Source organism: Microcaecilia unicolor, chromosome 6 (genome assembly GCF_901765095.1).
Source record: "Microcaecilia unicolor chromosome 6, aMicUni1.1, whole genome shotgun sequence".
NCBI lineage: Eukaryota > Metazoa > Chordata > Amphibia > Gymnophiona > Siphonopidae > Microcaecilia > Microcaecilia unicolor.
In genome coordinates, this window is record NC_044036.1 from 140,594,484 (window position 1) to 140,617,760 (window position 23,277).

The window sequence follows — 23,277 nt, forward strand, 5'->3', positions numbered from 1 at the left end:
ATCCATCATGTTACACTGATCTTTGCAGGAAAAGGCCATTGCACTTAGGGCCCCGTTTACTAAGCAGCATTATAGGCAAGTTAACATTTTTAAATGCACGTTATCTATGTACGCACCTACATGGTTAGCGCACGTGCTAAGAGTAGGTGCGTTAAAAACACTAACGCACCTTAGTAAACAAGACACTTAATGCCAAGATGTATGCTGGTATTGTAACTGTTATAGCCCAGATATAGGACTACTTTAAATATTGCATGTGTCCATCAAAGTAGCTCCTTACCTATAGAAAGAAAACAGCAAGATGGACAGACTGCCTCTATCTGTTAATTTACCCCTTCAAGGCAAGCACAGTGTAGAACATTTTGGGTAATTTATAAAAATGATGTGGCTAGAAGCACATTAAGAGAATAAGACTCTTGTGCAATTCAACCCAAGGTTTATGAATACCAAAAATAACTTTTTAGAAATCAAGAAATGATAGGAAGAGCGACAAAAAAAAATCTGATTGTTGTAGGTATCAATGTAGGCCACTGTTAAGCGGATTGGGGGGGGCACATTTTGGCCCACCTCCCTGCCGTTGCCCTCCCACCCTGTGGCCACTACCGCCTCCCTGCTGCCGCTTCTGCCACCGTCCCCCCTCCCATCACCACTGCTAATGTACCTTGGCTGGTGGGGGGTTCCCAACCCCCGCCAGCTAAAGCGTTTGTTCCGCGCTGGTCTCACACTGCCTGACGCCTGTCTTGTTTTCAGTCGCTTTGCACGCTCGTTTTAATGAAACTGAGCATGTGCAAGCATGCTCAGTTTTATTAAAACGAATGCACAGTGACTGAAAACAGGACAGGGTGCCAGGCAATGTGAGACCAGCGTGGAACAAACACTTTAGCTGCTGGAGGTTAGGTTCTCCTGCCAGCCAAACCAGGGGCCCCAGAGCCAATTTGGGGGGGAGGGGGGGCTCAGGCCCCCTTTAGCTACACCACTGCCATTAAGACATGTTATTTTAGCACAAGTCTCATTTTATGCAATGAGACCTAGTTACTAATAACCCAAGTTAAACAGTAGCCCATGCTGATAAATTCCCTCCATCATGGCACAAATCAAGGCTCTGTTTTCCCGCCAACAGCATCACTTGAAAGCTGAGGATGCTGATGTACATTTCTGATACTGAGGACTAGTGAATTGTATACAACAATCTTGAAAATACGCTGGAGCAAAGGAACCAGAGAGTTTGCTAAGCAACTGACTCCTGCAATTTCATGTCAACAGTAAAACTTGAGTTAATGGAATTCCAAAATGAAATCCTAACCCTGTTCACAATTAAGTAGGATCTTAAACTAACAGGTTGATATTCACAAACACTTAAGTGACTGGTGAAAGCCATGTTAGGGGTCCTTTTACAAATCTATGGGCATCACTAATGTTTAGTACATGCTAAAAACGCGAGTGCGCCTTTGTATCAGGACCTCTAAATGCCTAAAAAATAAAATTCAGTAGTTGTGTGTATAATATTATGGTCATTTTAAGCATTCAAAAAAAGGTGGATTGCTTTGGGGCAAGATAAAGATGACACAAAAACGTATAGGTCCAGTGGTGATATTCAGCTGCTGAAGACATGTCGTATGTTGATGTAACCAAAAAGTAAACAGCAGGTGTAACTATGTATTTAACTAGTTGTAAAGTCGTGCGTGGATTTTAATGTTGCCCCTTATATGGACAGTGACTGAAGAATAAATGTAACTTTAAACCTATAAATTATACATCAATAGTTAAATGGTGGCTGTGCTGCTGAATGAGAGCTAAACATTAAAAAAATATTTTGAAAACTGTATGACTGATATTCACTTGTTTCACGTCATCTCCAACAATACTGCTTTTATCATCAACTTCATACCAATTCACTGGGGAGTTTTTTTTCCCCCCCCTTAGTTTTGCTTTAATACTTTATGGATAATTCCAATAGCAAATTCCTCTTTGGAAATATGAAGTTGCAAAAGAAATCTTAGGAAGTTTAAGCAAACAGATCGGTCATCAGCAATCACTACTGCTTGCACGAGTCTAATAAATACATGGGGACATGCTGTACACCTTCTGGTAGACTTGATGCTCCATTAAATTGACTCATTAGAACACATGCCCCAGACCCATACACCTGAGCTTTCCCAAAAGAAACCGTCAGACCCTCAAGCTCCAAGAACCGATGTGTTCATAGGGTGGAGTTGCCATATTTTATACTCTTCTCTTTCATGAAAGCATCAACTACACATCCAGGTTGCTACTACTGTAGAAGCAAAGGAGAAAGCCATTCAAGACTGGGCGATATAAACCAGGAAAACATTTTAAGTATATTAACCAAGGGCGGGTCTTTGAACAATTTAAAAAAAGCTGTTCATTTCCACTCATCTAAGGCCTAACATACAAAAAGGGTGCAGTAACGCTTTAAAACCAAACATTTTGATGATTACTGGAGTCTTCTCAAAACAGATACGTAATGCTTTATTACTAACTCACTAAATCAGGAAAATCTTACAACATGCCCCACAGATTAATGCTTTCAATATAATCCTTTCCTGGTCAGTCTTTACGGTAGGAAAAAAGCATTTTCTAGTTTCCATAGGGACCAAGTCAAAATCACTTCTTGGCTGACACACGCACACCCCCTCCCCCCACCTTACATCCTACTCCAAATGCAAAGAGAATATTTCGTGACCAAAATGTGAGCAGGAAGTCCAAGTGATCTATTTCAGAGTGAGAATTTTGCATTTTGACTGCTGGATCCTATTGACCCATTGTTACCCCATGATTTCTAAAGCATTGATGGAACAGGTTGGAATGAAGGCTAGTCATTTATTTTCAGTACTGCTTTTCTCCTGAAACTCAGGAGTGCCAACCACAACCCTGGGTTATCCTCCACTGTAATACTATGTGCAATACAGATTGTAGAGGTGAACACGATGAAGTCTTATTACATCTCCCATAGTGCCTCGATTCCATTTGAAAAAGAACACAAACTGGCATGCTTGTTACATGTCGCTTAAACTTCGTTGGGGCGCTTATGCACTTTCCTTCTATAAGGGATACACTACATGCTGGAAATAAACCCAGGCTGTAGAGGAACAGGATCAGCAGCAATGATGAAGAAACTGTCCACAACAGGAGGGGCAACTGAGAACAAGGTGCTTGTGTGCTCAGAAAGGCAAATTGAGTCTTTTTCCTCTCACTGGAGAAGTCATTTGACCTACGACTTGGTCTGTTAAGGGAAGGCCTGAAACTCTTGGAGTCACCAAGTGATGCAGAGGGAGAAAAAAAAACCAAACAAAACTAGGAACAGACAACAAACTGAAACCATCCACATTTCTATGTACAATCGCCAGACAGGAGTCGATCCCAATTCAAGCATATGCGATCTCTCTAAGATTGGATTCTCAGCACCTTTCTCTTCAATCCACTTCCTCCATGTTGCTGTAAGGTGGATCACTGCAGTCTGTGGAATGGGGGAATAGATCTGAGACTGCCTCTGCTGTAAGCTGGGGTGCTCCTTCTGGGTCTAAATCTGATCCAAATGGCATTTGGCCAACTCCCTACAAACAGATAAAAATCGACATTTGACCAAGTTCTATAAACTAGGTTTCTGCATTTTATACACTTAAGATGGATTTATTTCTATTGATTGAAAACATGCAACATCTACTACCATTAACAGTAGGATTCCAGTGCTAACACAAAGTTGGTGAATAGTATTCCTACGTTTGACTTTGCATTACTCATCACTGTGTGGTTGTTGCCCATCAGAATGTAAATGTCACACACTTCTGTTGACTGTACACAGCCTTCTAAACAAAAAGGTTCAAACTTAGCGTTGGGGGAACAGCTGTTCTTGCAAGAACTCTGGAAACTTCTGTTTCACAAATACACAAAAGCACCTGTTCAACACACAATGGCTGGAAGACAAATCCGTTGCAGAGGTGGGTAAGAACAAAAGGCATCTAGTTCAGGAATAAGTAACACATACTTTGTTACTTTTCTGACATCTCCCAATAACTTCATGTCATTTCTCTTAAACATACCTTGTAAATTTTAAAAAATATAGGTTTCATATACCACCTTTTGTGGGCAGCATCAAAGTGGGTGTACAATACACAAAATGTCACATGACCAGCCTTTTCATAAATTGCTTTTATTTTTTCTGAAGAAAACAATTACAATTTTGTTAAAGTAGAACTCATTGATAACAGCCCAAAGTGCTAGAGTTAAGGGTGGGGGAAAAATGCTTCCCTCCCAAAAAAAAAACCTATGAGAAATTACTGTAGATATGAAAGTTATTTCTGTAAAATCTATACTTAAATATAGTCCCTCATGTTTTACTGGTAATTCTGACAATACCAATACTGTAAAATGTGATCTAAAAAAAATTACTTTTACAACGAAGGAAGGAACTTCCAATAAATAACTGAACAGTTCTGAACAAAATATTTTTATTAGTAACTGTAAAATAGTACACATACAGTTTAGGCGTCTTCCTTTTGCCAGGTTGGATAGATGGCAAGGGTAAACTTTCCAGTGTTAAGGAAATGCCAACATTATCAGGCATCTCTAAAGACACCCACACAATCACAAGAACTAGAAAAACCAAGAGAATGAGCAGGTTCAGCCTCACTGATCTGGCATGTCTTCTAGTTACTGTGGATATTTGTCACCATATGCTTTTGAATCTTCCAGCTTCATTTCATAAGACAACAGTCCCCCGCATTTACCAATGCTGAAAGTGAAAACTACCCTCTTTACAATGAGGGGGATCTTGAATTAACTCACACTGGAAAGTTTCCCTTTACAAGAAGAAAAGCTGCATTTCAAATATAATAATTCTTTAAGCACAAATATATTTTAAATATTAAAGCACATTGGAAAATAAAAGCTTAAATATCTTTGTTTTATTAACCTTTCATTAGAACTTTAAATAGATGCTATGGATACATTTTATTTTTCATTCTAATAGATATCTGCCCATTTGGGATTAAGAATGCCCCGAGTACTTCTACTCTCTTCAGAGGTAGATTTAGCCATCAGAATGCTCTGTATAATGCCAAAAAGCCAAACACCACCTGAGAAAAGCTGACCTTTACAAGTGAAGGTTGGATGGTGAGTTGGCAGGAATGGAACCTCCAGTATCTAATCATTAGATTACAGCCAGCTAGAGGCAACGTTAAAAACCCCCAAAACTGCATTAAATAGAGTAATATATCTACATCCACTTATTTACCTGCACTCATCATACTGACAACTTTTCACAACTCAACAGCAAACTTAGATGCCATTGTCCTTGGTCATTAACATAATTTTACTATGCACATTAGCAAAAATCGGCTACCCTTTTCCAAGCACACTCCTAGTAGGCAAAGAAACTGCACAACTGTCTGAAACCATACTTGTTCAGAATGTGTGAAATTGACACCAATATTTTATTTACGTTATGCTTTACTTTGGTATTTATGGTGAATGGAACATTCTTGATGGAATGGTGGGAAAATATAAATCAGCAAACTAGTCAGCTTTTCTATTGATGCTGAAGTGGTTAAATCAAGAGGTTGTAGGAACTTTTGATTTAAGAGATGATGCACACAAGTAAATTAATTTGTGTTTTAAAATGAGTTGAAATATACCTTATGTTGAGAAGCTGGTGCATTAGCAACAGCAGCAGAGAAAAGAAACAGCAAACTGATGAGCAGAGATGGAAGCCAGGACTAGACAAGGTTACAGCTAATAAGAGCACAGGCTCCACAAAGCCTTTAGCTGCTGTGGGTTCTGTTTTGAGCTTCCTTAAAAATCCAATTTTGGCTATCATTGGATAGCACTTAGTTATTCAGTAATAATTTATAAGGCCCTTTGAATCTGCACCATTTTTCGAGATAGGAAGTTTGAATAGGAAGCGTTTCCTTTAACCCATTAGTGCCCAATGTTTACTTATTTGTTGCATTTGTATCCCACATTTTCGCACCTATTTGCAGGCTCAATGTGGCTTACATTGTTCCGTCATGGCGATCACCATTTCCGGAGTGAGATACAAGTGGTATTACATTAGAGATCATGATTGGTATAGTAAACAGTCAAGTTTAAAGAGTTCATATTCGGAATTACAGATAGAGTGGTATTGCGTTAGAGTTCATTCGTGGTAGAGTAGACTTTGGTAGTCAAGTATAGAGAGTTGGGATTTTTTTTCTAGTTCATAAGCCATATGGGAACATTGGGCACTAATGGGTTAATAGGTGTGCTTGATTAGATGTTTCACCTATGTGACCTCTGGCATTTAAGAGCCTCAGTTTTTAGTTACAGGCACACAATCTTATGAATTATGGCGTGTTAGACTCCATCAACAAAGCCAATAAAAACATTTTCTCTCTCAAGACAAGAAGCCCTATTTTGAAGAAAATAAAAAAGGTCCTTATGTTGCACCTACAAGCAAAAGTCTTTGGAACAGAAAGCTCCCTTGTTTAATCCTCAGAGGTGAAGAACTGCTTAAACTGTGATCCCAGATCTCATATTAGGATCTTGGCCAGAGGGCCTTGGCTTCGTCTCAAATCAAAAAGAAACAGTAGATTCACTTTATAACATACGGTCTCCTAAAGTAAACCTTCTGCAGTCTTACTTCTTTGGAGTTTTGTTTCCGAGAACTTTCACACTGTACCCAACTGAACAAACAAGGAGAGAAGGGAGCAATGCTAGGACTTATCAAAGCAAGGTATTGGAAAAGTGATACATCAATGTAAAAAAAAACCCAAAGTGTTCCTTACTGTTAGTGTTGGTTGCTGCATGACTGGGAATAGAATTTATTTATATGTATAGATCACATCTCTAAACTGCTCTATACAAATATAACACGCATTGTGCAGGGTTGCAGTACACCCTCAAAAGCACTGGTAAATAAGTTTTCAATCTATGCCTGAACACACACAAATTCGTTCTCCCCATTGACGATCTTGGAACTGTATTCCACAATATGGGATCCTGAACAGAAAAGGCCCTTTTCAGCGATATGACCCCCTTATAAACACCAACACCTGGAATAAGTGAGCAACCCCTCCCTATACAGGAAATGTAACATTCTGCTAGGGTATTCCAACAAAGCCTTGATACTAGGTAACCTGATGCCACCATGCAGAACTTTTAACAAACATCAACCCCTTAAAAAGAACCCTAAATTTAACAGGTAGATATCGGGAACAGGTGTCATGTGATTGAATTTCCAGATTGCTGTAATGAATTCATGCTTATACTAATGGCTGAAACAACAGACAAATCAGAATTCTATTATTGTGCTGGTTGCACTTAAAAGAGGAGTCCAAAATACAAAGCTCAACATAAAATGTCCTGGACTGTGGAACTTTTAGGCAACATCTTTTCCGTTTCATTCCAAACATGAACACATCCTGCCAGTCTGACTACAGATTTAGCTATTGTAATGAGAAAAGGCAGAAGCGTATTCCATTAATCTAGGTCGTTATCTAGGTCGTTACTGAGAAACCCCAGATATGAACCCAACTGCTGGATTTCTGCATCGTGTTCCTGAGAACAAGCAAAGCAAAAGCCTCCAAAGAAAATACACAGATTTCTAGCTAAGGCTCCTACCAATTTCTTTCCATTATGAATACGTTTAAAGTGCACCAAGGTTAAAATCTGTCCATCATACCTTTTGCACTTTGGCCTACCTGCTTCACTGTCAACTAGGCTAACATGCAATATGATGGATATAGCTCTACAACAAACACTATAAAAATAGTGCTGCACGTAGGCAGAAGTTATTTTGCTTGCACTTTGGGCTTTGGTTGAAATTTTAAAATTCTCCTCCTAGCAGGAGTTTGGCTACTTTGCAAAGCCTACTGGAGAGATATGCTCTCCTAGTGATCCTCTGGCATGCTCAGTCCAGGGAGATGAAGGTTTTATCATGCCTTGAGCATTCTTTTACTTGATAAGCCACTATTTATGAAAATGTATCTCAGTCTGACTTTTGCTCAGCTAATACAATGATGTATGAATTATTTTCATAACATAAGAATAGCTAATACTAGGTCAGACCAATGGGCCATCTAGCCCAGTATCCTGTTTCCTACAGTGGCCAATACAGTTCACAAATACCTGGCAGAATCCCCAGTACAACATTCCATGCTACTAATCCCAAGACAAGCAGTGGCTTCCCTCATGCCTGTTTCAATAACAGACTGTGGACTTTTTTTTTAAATTTACAGTCAAATTTAAGTTCATGCTACTGCAAAAATCCCCCATGTTACAATACTAAAATCTTTAAATAATAAACACAAATTCCGTATGTCTACTACCCTTCCTGTGAAGAATGGAACGAGACAACTGAAAAATGTCTCTTTTGTATTTATATCTTTGATGCACTTGAATATATCTATCCTATCTCCACCTTCTGTAGGGTATACATATGCTTCTTAACCAAACTAACCTTATTTATAACATTTATAAACTGTATACAAAAAAAGAAGATTCCCCCAAGCACACCGAGAAAGGAAAAAAGAAAGAAAGAAAGAAAATAGGGGATGACCAACTGAATTCCAATTCAAGGGTAACATTTATTTGAATGTAAAAAAACAAATGTACAATTAAACTAAAATGGTCCTTCTTACTGACAATCAACTTGTTAAAACTTGATGCTGTCCTGTGTTTCAGCATCTGCCTCTGGAGTCACAAGTAATTTGGTCAATAAGTCCAAAACAAAAAGTAGCACCATTAGGGAACAGAAACAAATCTGTGAAACAGCAATATTGAGAGACAGCTGTCTTCAAAAATATCTATGCAGGAAAATCACAGTAAGGCTCACAGCACAAAACAGCTGTAGAAAAGGCATCTGGTGATCAAGCTATCAACTAGACTGAATTACTCGCGACTCCTGATGCAGATGCCTTCTGTGCCGAAACACAGGACTGTGTCAAGTTTTAACAAGTTGATTGTCAATACGAAGGACCACTTTAGTTTTACTGTAGATTTGTTTTTTTTAATAGTCAAATAAGTTGCACTTGAGCTAGAATTAGATTGGCCATCCCCCATTTTTTTTCTTTCTTTTAACATTTATAAACAGCTGTCTGTAACTTGGAGAGCAATGCAATCAGAGTTAAAAAAAAAAAAAAGTTAACTCACCAATGTAGTAAGCAAATATTGTATAAATGAATTATAATTTTTTTAAAGCATGCTAATAAAATGTACACAAAAATTTTGATTTAAGAGATGAACTAAGGGAAGGTGAATTAAAAAGGTGACAAAGTCCCCAAATCTATTACTGTTTAACTTCTGTGGTTACAGGTGGAGATTAAAACTAACCCGTACACCTTTAAACACCCACCTCAGGGCTCTCCTACCTACTCACTAATGGGGTCTTTATCTCACGCTAAACGCTGAGATGCTCACAGGAATATAATGGACAGCTCAGCGTTTAGCACCAGCTCATTTTTAGCACAAAATAAAAAATGCTAACGCACATTAGTAAAACACTCCTATCCACTAACCTACTCTCCAACCATCTGTCTTCTACCCTTTAACTAGTTTAATCCCTGTCCATCAAACTACCCTATCCATTCACTAATCCAGTTAGTGGGTGGGAGGCAGTAATTAGGAGCGTAGAAGGTAGAGGGTGGATTAGAAGGGGTGCCAAAGCAGAGTCCCTCTGACTCCGAGGTTTCTGATTCAGGTACCAAGGGCTCAGCCTAGTGTAAGGTTTGGGAATTTAAACTGTGGCTTAGAGAGGGACTAAAGTTTTTGGGGCTAGTATTAGTTTATGGCAGGGGTTTTCAACCCAGTTTTCAGGATATCCCCTTCAAACTGTGGGCATCTTGAAAACCGCACCTGGCTGGGTGTGCCCCGAGGACTGGGTTGAACATATCTGGTTTATGGTGCAGTACTAGCACAGTTTTTAAACCTGGGGTTCCCAGATGCACTGGTCCACCCTGCACTCAAGCCCAAAATTATTCTAGCATGGTACAATACAGTATTACTAACTCAAGAATAGGAGTTAACATTAATTGATCTCGACTTGGCATTAAAACTGTAGGTATTTGAAAAAACAAAATTCATGAGTTTTCTTTGCTCTGGGAAAAATCAGCCAATCCTTTCATTTACATGGGATCTGTACAGATGCGTGCTAATTTTAACACGTTTTTACTCAGGTTAATGCATTTTTGTGAGTTAGGTACCTTAAAAACTGTGAACACAGTTTTAACTCACACAAACGAGTAAAAATGTGTATTAAACTTAGTACGCCTTTATTACATTTGCATCTTCAACCGTATACCCTCTGCGGGCTGAGCTACCAATGAAAAAGCATGAGCTAAAGCTAAATGTTAAAAATTCAACACAAAACTTTTCTGGATCATGCTCCATCGTAAGTGTCCACTTTGTTGCAGGTTTTCATATCATCTGCAGAAAAGATAAACCTTTCTTATTAAAGTTCTAATGTACACTAGAAGTGTGTGTATGACTCACAGTTACCGGTAATATGAAGGAGTATAAAGGCACAAGGTGAAGAAGGGTACCCTAAAGGTTTTCTGCCAGGTACTTGTGACCTGGATTGGCCACCACTAGAAGCAGGATGATGGGCTAGATGGACCATTGGTCTGACCTAGTATGGCTATTCTTATGTACGTTTGGGAAGCTTGTCAGGTACCCTTGGCCTGGATTGGCCGCTGTTGTGGACAGGATGATGGGCTCGATGTACCCTTGGTCTTTTCCCAGTGTGGCATTACTTATGTACTTATGACCTGAATGTTTTTTACTGTATTACTGAGTTTTGTTGCTGTGCATCTGCCTTCTAATACTCAAGGATCTACATCATTACACCAGTCATTAAGTTATTTCTGTTGGTCTGACAAGATTTTCCAGTTCATTTGTAGCTGGTTTGAAAATCAACAATATAATTTAATCCCAGCACCGATTTTGATGGTGATGCTATACTTCAATACACATTTGTTTGTTACCGTGATCCGTTAAGGCCAGGTGCTACATCACGTTTTAAAAAAACTAAACCATTTGACCCTTTAATTCATTTTATAGCCCCAGTAGGAGCTCAGTTATGGTTATCTGAAATCCTACTGCCATGGCCAAGGTATCCAGGAGCTGGCTGGAAGGTGGGGTTCACTCAGCAATATCTAAGGCTCCAAATGCACTGGTGGTTATGAGGTTTACCAGCATCCAGGCTCTGGCACAGGACATGGGACCAGGAATGAAACCGGCTTCTTCAGTGCAGTAGGAAAAAGATCAAACTAGACTAACAGCAATACAATTTTAAACAATAATTAATGAGACTGTAGGGAATTTCAATAGCAGCAGTCAGATTCACTCCTGCAAATAGCACTTGACATGATGCATAACCCACCTACAGCCCAAATACTCTGTTGCAGCCTAAACTACACCCCTAACAGTCAAATCACAGCCAGAACATAGGATTATGGCTAATTTTAAATTTGTCTTGGGGATTCCCTCCTACCTTCATGTGAGCTTCAAAAGATCTGTGGCTACTAAGGGATGTTTTACAAAATGGATGACCTGTGTCACAAGTGACAGTTGCCCTTTGGCAAACACAATGTCCTGAAAAGGCTGTAGCAGGGTTCCGCCTTCATGTATCCTCCTCAGCTTCTGTCCCCACTTTTTACCTCTTTAGGGACTGGTACATGAGTGGGTAGAAGATGTTCAGAAACAGTGCAACAATTGCAGCCATAGTGCCAAAGACAAAATAGCGAATGTGGCCTTCGTCCGAATACTCGAGAAAGTGCTCTTCTGGAGGGTCTTTTGTGGATAGGGCAGAAAGTCCCCGGGTGTTGTGCAGAATCCGCCTGTATGCTGGCAGTTGCTGTAGGAGGATGTCATCTTCTGCTTCAAGCTCCTGCCAGATCAGAGAAGCCTGCGATTTGTGGAAACCTGTGTCAGCACTTGGGGAGTACAGAGTGCAGTACATCGCTACTAAAACCGTTCAAAAACACACAGGAACAACTCTTCCACCACGCACACACACACTCTTCACAACAAACTGTACACTTGCTTCTATGACACACCATTAAGATCTGACTGATGTCCAGTGTGTGCCCTCCTTCCATCCTGCACCCCACTGCAGTCTTAAGAGTCCACCTCTGAAATACAAAGGATGGACTTCCTGCCATTACCAAGCAGGTAGCGTTAACTGCTTTAGCCCATAAAGTATGCAGCAGAATATTTGGAATTGCGTCAGACCAGCATATTAAAACTGCCTGAGAATTCCAGAGGCTAAGAAGCAGATAATTATTTTTCCTTTAGTTTATAAGCCTGCTCACATAAGGGAAGAGAAACATATCTGTGCCTATTATTGTAGCATAAAGTGCAATCTAACTTTATTAATTTTATAGCGGAGTAATAGTGATCTAAAAGTAGGACAGCATATCGTTTTGGTGTAGGCCCCCTGTTCCCTTAGGTTGAGTTTCATGCTCTGCTGTCTAGGGCTGGTGTTTAATATCTACTGGCTGGAGCTGTGACACACATAAAACAGAATGAAAATATAAGGGACTCTGGCTTTCACAGGGAACAATCCAATTCCAATGCTGTTATTAGAACAGATACTGCCACTGTGAAAGACAATACAACTGCTGGAAGAATGCATATAGTACATAACAATTTTTTCATTCCCATCTCTGCCTCAGACTATGACAACCTTGCAATCTCATATATATCCTGAAATCTATCCTACTCTTTTAGAACCTTTTGGACTTATTTGGCCCTGTTCCAGTGGTCTGTAACCTCCTACCACCTTTTATGGGGAAGAAAGGCTGCAACGTATATGCTACATCACAGGCCTGTGGGGGAGGGGGGAGGAGAAGGAGAGGGAAGCAACTACTGCATACAGCAGTGTTTTCCCAAGTCAAGTCCTGGAGTAGCTCATGCCAGTCAGGTTTTCAGGATATCCACAATGAAGATGAATGAATTTGATTTGCATACACTGCCTCCAATATATGCAAATCTCTTTTATGCATAGTCATTGTGGAGATCCTGAAAACCTGACTGGAAAGGGCTACTCCAGGACCAGGTTTGGGAAATACTGGCATAGAGAATCCCACCGGCTCAAGATTAAAAGGAGTAAAATATTAAAAAAAAAAAAATGAACTTAAAGGAACCTGCGACTGGATGCCCTGTTTTCTGAGGCAAGGGAATGAAAACAGAGGCTGCTATAACACTGGATACAAACATCACATTCAAATGAAGCCAACACTTCACTGCTGCATTACTACTGGTGAACTAAGGCATCACTTGTTCATACTAGACATGGCACAATCTCTTACCTCCCACTGAACACACGCCACTTCTGTTTTCTAGCACCTTTATATATTTTTGTCAGCTCTAGCAGTGATGTACAAAATACATGTTGTTGAATAGTGTCTCACTGGAGACCTTTTTTTGAAAGTTATTCAGAAGCCATTCATTCAGCTAGCTAGGCTGAAGCTGTGCTGTTGGCATCAGCTCAAAAGTCTGACCCTCATCAGCACCAGCCGGTTCAGTTTAATCTGTACAGAGGCTGAGATGCAGAGCTGTGAAGCTGGAGAGACCAGGGGTCACCACTTACTGTGTGACCTCTGACATGTCACTTAAGCCACTGCTGCTCAAATAGCTGCTACGATCTTCGGGACAAGACCATTTGCATGGCTAAACATTAAACTACACAATTACTACTGAAGTGATAAAGAAAGCAAAATAGTACAGTGCCTTGCAAACTCTTCATACCCTTGTACATTTTTCAGATTCAACTAATGCATTTTGAACTGTATTTTTTAATAGGAAAAGTTGTGACTATTTTAAAGTGAAAGTGTATATGCTGTTGTGCAGATCAGCAAAACTAAGTGATTATTTATCATATTTATATCCTGCATGAGCTTGTGATTCTCAGTGAATTACAATCAAAACATAAACAAACTGAACAAAACAAATTAACCCAGTCCTTCCCAATAGTCATATGAATGCACCACATAATCCAGCTCCCTTGTGTTTCAAAGATGTGACCAGCAATTATCATATCCTGCAAATTCTATTAATAATATATTCAATAACACGCTTCAAAAAGTCTTTGATTTACCCCTTCACTCAATACTTGGTTGAAGCCTGTTCTGCACCAACCACTGTGATAAATCATTTAGGATAAGTGTCTACCAATTCTGCCTACCGGCATGATGCAGATTTTGCCCATGCCTCATTGCAGGGTAGTTTATGCTCTTTAAATTTGGCTGGGAAGTATCTGTGGATTGCAGTTGTTGAGTCTTGCCACAGATTTGCTATTGTATTCATGTCTGGGCTTCAACTAGGCTGTTTAAAAATATTTACTTTCTTGCTGAACCACTCTGTTTTTGCTTTAAGATCATTTTCCTACTGAAAAGTAAACCTTCTGCCCAGTTCCGAGTCCATGGTAAACTAGAATATGTGCCTGTAATTTGACCCATCTTTCACTTAATTTTCTTAAGCCTCCTTGTTCCTACTGCTGCAAACCATCCCCATAATATTTATTTATTTATAGCATTTATATCCCACATTTTCCCACCCATGCTGCCACTTCACACTTTACTGCCGGGATGGTGTTAGCAAGGAGATGTACTATGTGCATTTTATACCATGTGTCCACTCAGCACCAAGACCAAAACGTTCCACTTTGCACGCATATAGGCGGATTTGGGTCTCCAAAGTGGCTCTTTACAAATGCTATGCAACAAATCATATGCCTTTCACTCCGCATTGGCTTCCTTCCTGCCACCATTCCATAAAGGCCATGTTTGTGGAGCAGTATTTCTCTCCCCCCTCCCCGGTCTCATCCAGAGGCCTGTATAGTTCTTTGAAATAATCTTAGGCCTCAGTGACATTTCTCAGCAGTTTAACCTATAGTTATTGATGACAGACCTGAGAGTGCCCCAAGGGAAATCCAGAACAAACACAAAGAAATGTTCTTATAGGCTTCTCTAATATGTACTTTTATCCTAGAGTTCCTTCAGTAGCTATATGTTCAGCATGTTTAGACTTTTGCTTCAATTACTGTAAGTGGACACAGTTGAGCTTTAAGGCAATTTTTCAAACAGAGCTAATTTGGGTTTCTCATTTTTAATTACTTTTTGGATGGTTTTAGTTTAGTTTAGTAAAATCTTGCTATACTACCTTCCATTGAATACATCAAAGTGGTTCACAGTGAAACAAATAGATAAAATAGACTAATCACAATGAGAGCAAGATAAACCTACATATAAGGTTCATGTTGATGCTCTAGATTATGCTATGCAAATCAGTGAAAAACTACTATTATAATGCATTTTGATTTTTTTTAAAGAAAACAGAACGTGAAAAATGAACAAGGGTGTGAACACTTTTATAAGGCACAGTATGTGTTGATCTTAATGGTTTTATTGAACTCTTGGATCAAGGTTACTTAGCAACTAATTTAACAAGAAACACCCTTTCATAGTTCGCAGAGCATGGTATCCAGTTCTGGCCTACACAACAGATCACCAGCAGAAAACTATAAATATTTGTAGAAGGAAGAAGCAGTTGTATGCCTCTCCCCTTGCACATCATCTTCAGTCTGTGTGGGGCAATCCATTCATCACAGCTATTTGCTGGACCTGCCAATATAGGTGGCCTGAACCGCCAAGCTGCTGTCAAGTGCTTTAGTGAGGACGGGAAACCAACGTACGAACCTCCTTCTACTTCATGTACTGCAAAAGCCAGAAAGGAGCACATCCTGCTACTCCCACAAATGTAGAGAGACAGATAGATGCTTCTCAACATGTGTCCTTTTAATTAACCAGGCCATGTTCACTGTCATTTTTCAGTCCTAAGGTCAAAGCAGAAGCAGGGATCTGCAATGCTTGGATCAGTGGAAACTTTAAGGCTTTTAATATACGCAGTGCTGTTGCACAATAAAAGCCTTTAAACTTCTACTCCAGTCTACATTTGGTGGTCTGCTCGCTTCTCCTTTTTCAGTTCTTATTTAAATGAACAGTATTACTGCTGCATACCATCTCAAGCCTCCAGTTATTACATGTGGAGAATGAGAAAGGGAGAAATCGAAAGCAAAGGGACTGTGATAAAAATAAAATTCTAATATCAAAGATGAGCTTTCAATTACTACTGGACAAAGCACTACAGCACAATCTTGTAGATTAGGCATAAACCAAAAATTAGCACAACTACAACCAGATAATGCCCTCTCTAGCACCACCACAAGGTTATAGCTTTTCGAAAAAAGAAAATGTGTGTGTATGTGGGGGGGGCGGGGAGGGGGCAGGTTTCTGGTACAGCAATGACCTTACAATTTAAGTACAAATACAAAACCAAAATTGACCTATCATCCAAAATCCTTTTAGCAATGAGTGCCACCAGCAGGAAGTGAGGCACCACTGAAACTGCGAGTAACAACAACAAAAAAAGACAATACAGCGAGACCAGTTCTGTAACATGGCAACTACGCAAAAAGCCGAAAGAGGGGCCTATTTTCTAAAGGCTACATATCTCTCTCACACAGACAAATTATACTAACCTACCACAGTATCATTGCCAAACTAATGCCACGACAATGTCCTCAGTGCAACGATCTTCTTAAAATACTCTTATCAACTGAGGAGATAATGCATTAGTTGATAAGAGTATCTTAAGGAGAATATCACTGCGCTGGGGACACAGTTTTGGTATTTTATAAAGGCAGCATAGATACCTATGTGCCTTTATAAAAACAGGCTTGTACAATGACACAAAGTAGCATAGAAATGCTCTTGTAGTAACTCTCCAAACAAGGTATTAAACCTGTTCACTTAGTCTATAAAGTCTAGTTATATAAAATGTGTACGATGCAACTCCATCTCAGCTCCATGCAAACTCCCCCCCCCCCCCCCCCCCCCCCCACTATCTTCCGGCATGGCTATGTATGACACGTATACCCAAGTACAACCATGGAAGTCCTTTTGTGCATGAAAAATATGCTTTACATCCAATAAGTACATCAGCTGTAAAGTACAAGAGCAAGAGGAATGCCATGGTTCTTGCTCCTTTTTCTCTCCATCTGCCCTCTGGTGCAAGAGCCTTTCTTAGCCATTGTTCCCACGTTTGGAAGCTGTCCAGGTCGAGAAGTAGAACTCTGGAGCAGAGCATAAGCCCAGGAATAGCCGCATTTGAGAAGCTGAAGTGATGCAACTGAGGCAAACTGCACAACAGTTAGAATGAAATGGCAATACAAGAAGTTGAACTGTGTGGGTTTTCTTTAATTACTCCTCTCACTGGTTGAACTTGTAACGTTACCTTTGACATTAGCCTGCAGTTTAAATTACGTCATGTAAGCTCGTACTGCACAATCATTTCCTGCAACATGTTTCAACATACAGTAATCAAAGTACTAGCTGATTACCCTTAATAGAGCCAGGCAGCATTAGATAATTATATTCCCACTGTTAATTGCACTGAATTTGTATAGACTAACTCCTTGAGAATATAATTAGTAGGCTGTAGAGGCGGCCTTCTATTTCTGAGTGCCCCTCTACCTCTGTGCAACTTTCAAGTGCACAAAAACAGCTAACAGTAAGAAAAAGAAGAACACAGTCCATCAAACAGCTTAAAGTAAGAGTAGACTTCACATTATTTGGTGTTGTAATTAAACCTACTGATCCATACATGGGCAAACACATGCCAAGAAGCGCTAAAAGTCCCAAGTAGATACTTTTTCTACTTCAACAATACTCGGGGTACTCAAAGAAGACCGACAAATGGAAAGTGGAGAGAGTCTGGAACCACCCCTAATCAAATAAATAAATAAGCCACTCAAAAGTAGTAAAGGTACAAAATTATTTCATTTTTTAGAGTCCCAAAACCAATATTTTTTCAATGTGCATTTCGTATATCTCTGTAGTTATCCAGTACAGGAAGAATTGCATTTATATTTTTATTTCTCCTGAGTTGTACTGTTCAGAGACTGTGGCTTTTCAGGATGTCCATTTCCAATTTTTGGTCCATTATTCTGTAATCGGTGAGGGCTGTTCTGCGTCTTGCATGAAACTGTGTGGGGTTCTATAGCTGTCTGGCTTGTTCCACTTTTCCAGCAGGAGATGTAATGGTGTTCAATGCCTCCTTTGAAAAGGTACAGTTATTACTATCTGTGTCCTCAATGTTGGTGCTGTTATGATATGGAAGATTTGCTGCATTAATAATTCTTTGTGACTCACTTTGTTTCTTGTGTAGATACAGGTGGGATATAAACAAGTGTATATTTGCAGAGTTTTGTGTTCTTTCACAAACTACGTGGCACTGCAGAGATTTTGTATTGCTTTACTTAGGTGATACAAAAAAAAAATTCTGGTATGGCAAGCTAAAACGGAAATATCCTAGCTCTGTTCTATATAGACTCCAGAATGGGTAAAATAAATTCTTCATGTTGAGAAGTGTAAATTTGTCTACCATTCAACTACATATCAACATTCTGTGCAGCCTATCAGTTCCAGATTTCTCATTAAAGAATATTAAAACTTCTGTGAGAACAAATAAAATTCCGATGACAACTATTTCCCTTGCATCATTTTTAACTACAGTAAAGATATTTGGGCTGTTTTTCTTCACCTATAGACTGTAGGGCTCAGTGTAGTAATTCAGGTGTCTTACAACAGAAGGTGGCTGAGAACCACTGGTCCAGGGTCTGGGCAACAGACTTCTCTGTACTCACTGAAGAGACTCTGCTGTAGACCTTCATGACTTACTTTTAATACAACTATGAACACATGAATAAAAGTTTCTTATTCCAAGACAGCCAGGTAGAAAACTGCCATCTCATTGTCTAGGCCATACAAAAATCAGGTTGCAGCAGGCTGGTTCTGCTCTCACTGCTCAGAGCACGATTGGACTGTAAGCGTGAGAAATTCCAACATGCAACCCCAGCACTCAAGAGTCCTATAAACTATCGCTTAGCGGGAGACAAAACTATTTTTGTACCTTAACAATAGTAAACAGGGCCTCAGAGTGTACAGTGCCTTCTTTTGGGCCATGAGATAACTCTATAAAGACTAAGAAGCAGATAATTCTTATTCTTTTGGTTTATAAGCCTGTTCACATAAGGGAACAGAAACATATCTGTGACTATTTTTGGTCCATAATGCACTCCTCCAAAACACAATAGTGCTCATGATAGAAAACCAAAGAAAATCCAATCCTGAATATTGTGGCAAGTACTGTGTTCACTAGTAATACCAGCACTGCTCACAGAACTAATATTAAAGGGAAAAGACAAAAGAGCCGACAGTTGAGTAAATAGTTATTACTTTTTGCTTACTTTTAAACAAGGGGTATGCGTTCATGTGTGCGCATTCAGTTCGATTTTGTGTCTACAAATGTGTGCACTTTAAATCACTCATGTGTGCATGTACTTACGATTAACATGTGTACAATCCATTTGTGTGCTTAAAGTTCTTGTGTGTATACAAGTGTACGCTTTCCAAAAATACTAGGACTAGGGGGCACGCGATGAAGCTACAATGTAGTAGATTTAAAACGAATGGGAGAAAATTTTTCTTCACTCAACGTGTAATTAAACTCTGGAATTCGTTGCCAGAGAATGTGGTAAAGGCGGTTAGCTTAGCAGAGTTTAAAAAAGGTTTGGACGGCTTCCTAAAGGAAAAGTCCATAGACCATTATTAAATGGACTTGGGGAAAATCCACTATTTCTGGGATAAGCAGTATAAAATGTTTTGTACATTTTTGGGATCTTGCCAGGTATTTGTGACCTGGATTGGCCACTGTTGGAAACAGGATGCTGGGCTCGATGGACCTTTGGTCTTTCCCAGTATGGCAATACTTATGTACTTAAATGTGTCACATGAACGGGGAAAAATGGCTCAAAATCAGGAAAAATTCAGTTTAAATTAATACAAACAATCCTATTTTACACTTTGCATCTTTCTACTGTACAAATCAGTGTGTCTGTACAGTAGAAAAAAAAAAAGTAGGCAGTAATGTACAACAAACCTGCATCTTGAAAGCAAGCAACATAAGAATAAAAATATCCAAAGTATAAAAGCAACCTTAATGTCACAGAAGCCAAGCATCTAAACAGAACTGCACCTCACATTCTTTGCCCTGTAAAGTGCCAATTCACATGTAATCAAAATAGGACCTACTCTGCCTGAGGTTTGCATAATCCATGCTGTAGTTTAGATCTGAGATTGTTCTTTGCTGAATAAACAGGTAGGAGTGGGGGAGGTGGTGTGGTAAAAGTGGCGAAAACAGATGCAAGAGTGGAAGATTCAGAATTTTTTTTTTTTTTTTAATTAAAGTTGTGATAAAACACTCCTGAACGTAAATTACTGAAAACTTCAAACTTGTGCATCTGTCCTCCTTTGTGTAGTCTCTGACTTTGTTAAGTTTCTGATTTAGTAGTAAATTATCGACTCTCATGCTCACCTGACTGGTGGCTCCTTCTGCAGATGCTGCCATCTCTGACCTGTGATTTGCCATATGCCCTTGTGGTGGTCTCTCCACAGGAGAGTTCCGCCGCCGGTAGAACAACACATATGCATATCTGGTCACCACCTGACTCTCTTCCACAGTGGTGACTGTGCTATCATCGAACAGTCTCCAGCCTTGAAAAAAGTACACACATTAATTAGGAAACGTACACTGCTCGGAATCACACAGAAACAGTAACAAAGGGGGTAATTTTATAAGCAACCTGAGCACGTAAAAGGAGAAATCAGGTCTTACCAAATTATTTTCTTTCCTTTAGTCCTTTCCCACTAATCTAGAACCTGTGGGATAGTTGTGTCCATCAATCATCAGGTGGAGATACAGAACTAAAAACTGAGCTGAGACATTTCTCTCTTGACATCCAGTCCAGCTCCTTAGTATTTATTTAGACAAGCAGTATTGAGAAACTCAGAACGCTCAACTTTAAACAACTCGCTAACCTAACACTAACCAGACAAGCAAACGTGTGGACTTCTCATCTCTGGACAACAAGTAGAGAACAAGAGATAGGCAGGAAGCACCATGCAAGGTAATAGTCGTTATTTGAACCATTACTCGGGCGGGTCTCTGGAATAGTGGGAAGGACTAATGGAAAGAAAACCTAATTTCTCCTTCCGTTACATAGCTTCCTACTATTCCAGATCCTGTGGGATGTTCAAAAGCAATCCCTAGAGTGGATTGGATCCTGGCGCAGCCACCCTGAGGGCCAAAGCCCGAAAACTGGCTTCCGAGCACACCGCAACATCCACCCTGTAGTGCTTGGCAAAGGAATGCAGCGTTGACCACATCGCTGGCTTACAAATATCCGCTGGAGCCAGTAAGGTAGTCTCCATCCAGGATTTCGCTGTAAACCTTGTACAATGAGCCCACAAATCCTGAGCAGCCTGCTTCCCCACAAGCAGGCTGCTTTTAACTCCTAACCCTTATTCACTTGTTCAGAACCCTTATTTTATCATCCTCACCTTAATATTCCCTTATCTCTTGTTTGTCCTGTTTGTCTGTCCTAATTAGATTGTAAGCTCTGTTGAGCAGGGACTGTCTCTTCATGTTCAAGTGTACAGCGCTGCGTACATCTAGTAGCGCTATAGAAATGATAAGTAGTAGTAGTAGTAGTAGTACAAGCAAATAAGCGGACTTGATAATCTCCGTCAGCCATTTAGTGGGCTTGGAAGCCATGAGGCCAAGCCTTTGCTTACCAAAAGGTACAAGCAGTCTAATTTGAGAAACTCATTCACGACTTCCAGAATACTGAGCCTCTTCGTCCTCTCTGCGAAAGGATGGCAGTTCCACAGATTGGTCGAGATGAAATGTTGATACCATTTTCAGAAGAAAGAAAGGAACCATGTGCAGGGAGAAAACTGCCTCCGAAAAACAAAAAAAAGGGATCCAGACAAGAGACGGTCAAGCTCCAAAATCCTATGTGCTGATGCAACAGCCACCAAGAATACTGTGTTTAGCATAAGATCTTTCACAGAGGCCTGGAGTGGCTCAAAAGGAGGCTTCTGAAGAGCCTGAAGGACTAAATTAAGGTTCCACTCTGGACACAGCGAACGAAAGGGAGGCCACAAGTGCCCTACTTCCCACAAGAATCGAATATCTGGCTGAGCCTCAAGAGACGTCTTCTATAACTGGCCCCTGAAACAGGCCAAAACCACAACCTGAACTTTTAGAGAACCCAACACCAATCCTTTCTGAAGGCCTGTCTGGAGAAATGCTAGGAGGATGTGCGCAATTTGAGCAGAGAAGGGAGAAAGTCCTTGCTCAGACCACCAGCCTTTGAATGTCCTACACATGCTCATGTATGCCATGGCTGTAGAGCGTTTCCGAGCTTGAAGCAAGATATCAATGACCAAATCAGAATAACCTTTTTGTTTCAAATGAGCCCTTTCAATGGCCAAGCCATAATGCCAAAAGGGCATAGATCCTCCATGAGCACCAATCCTTGCTTCAGTAGGACATGTACCTGCAGAAGATAGAGAAAACCCCTCATAATCGACGAAGATAGAACTCCTGACGCCAAAGCAGAAGGCTCCTCAATGGAAAGAACTGCCAGTGCCTCAGAAATAAGAGTACTGAGCTCCTCTTTATGAAACAACCTCAGTATTTTTGGATCGAGGCCACATCAGATAAGGAGGTCTAAACAAGATCTCTTAGGAGCCAGAGGGGAAGCAGGGAGAGAAGCACCTTGCAGCTATACTCTGACCGTCTCTGCTTCAGTAAATAGGCATGGTGTAAAAGCAATATAGAAAAAACAAAGATCCCAATGCAGCTGAATGCTCTGTCGGACCCTGAGGCTGTAAAATGACAGCTGTGCTTCGAATGTGATCAGATAGATGCTGCTCCTCATTGCCAGTCGGCCCTGACAAAATGGTGCCCATTCCCATGCTCTCCTGCATCAAACTGCGCACCAGCCTTGCCAGAGAGCCCAAAGACCCCGGCATATTTGGATGCTGTGCCAAATCCAAAGATGTGCTGCCACCATTTCCTCCGCATCCCACGAGATTCCTGGCTTGCATGCACTACAACACCCCGATGCCAGTCAGCAGGTTCCACAGCAGGGAAAATTGCACTGGCTCCCTATTAAGAAACGCATTACCTTCAAAATCTGCATCCTGATCCACAAAATTATCTACGGCGTAGTCCCAGGACACATGATTGGCCTTATAGACCTGCCAAACAGGAACAGTTCCGGATTATCTCAAACATATTTAAACCTCCATTACCCACACTGCAAAGATCTCAAATACAAAACAACCTATGCATCCAGCTTCTCCTATTTAGCTA

General features: G+C 40.3%; 1 protein-coding gene across 4 annotated transcripts in view; it reads right to left on the reverse strand.

Moving 5' to 3' along the window:
* Positions 1–971: 971 nt before the first annotated feature.
* The window catches only part of USP19 (ubiquitin specific peptidase 19), a 100,798-nt gene continuing 78,492 nt past the window's right edge, over positions 972–23,277 (reverse strand). For 3 of the 4 annotated variants that reach the window (XM_030208385.1, XM_030208386.1, XM_030208383.1), the window contains exons 25-26: positions 20,431–20,609; positions 972–3,575 (exon numbers count right to left, since the gene is read on the reverse strand). In XM_030208385.1, the coding sequence (XP_030064245.1) occupies positions 3,435–3,575; positions 20,431–20,609 (320 nt within the window). In that variant the 3' untranslated portion in view covers positions 972–3,434. Of the gene's footprint in view, positions 3,576–17,700; positions 18,112–20,430; positions 20,610–23,277 lie in introns of those variants that run through there. The other variant, XM_030208387.1, reaches the window with a different exon arrangement.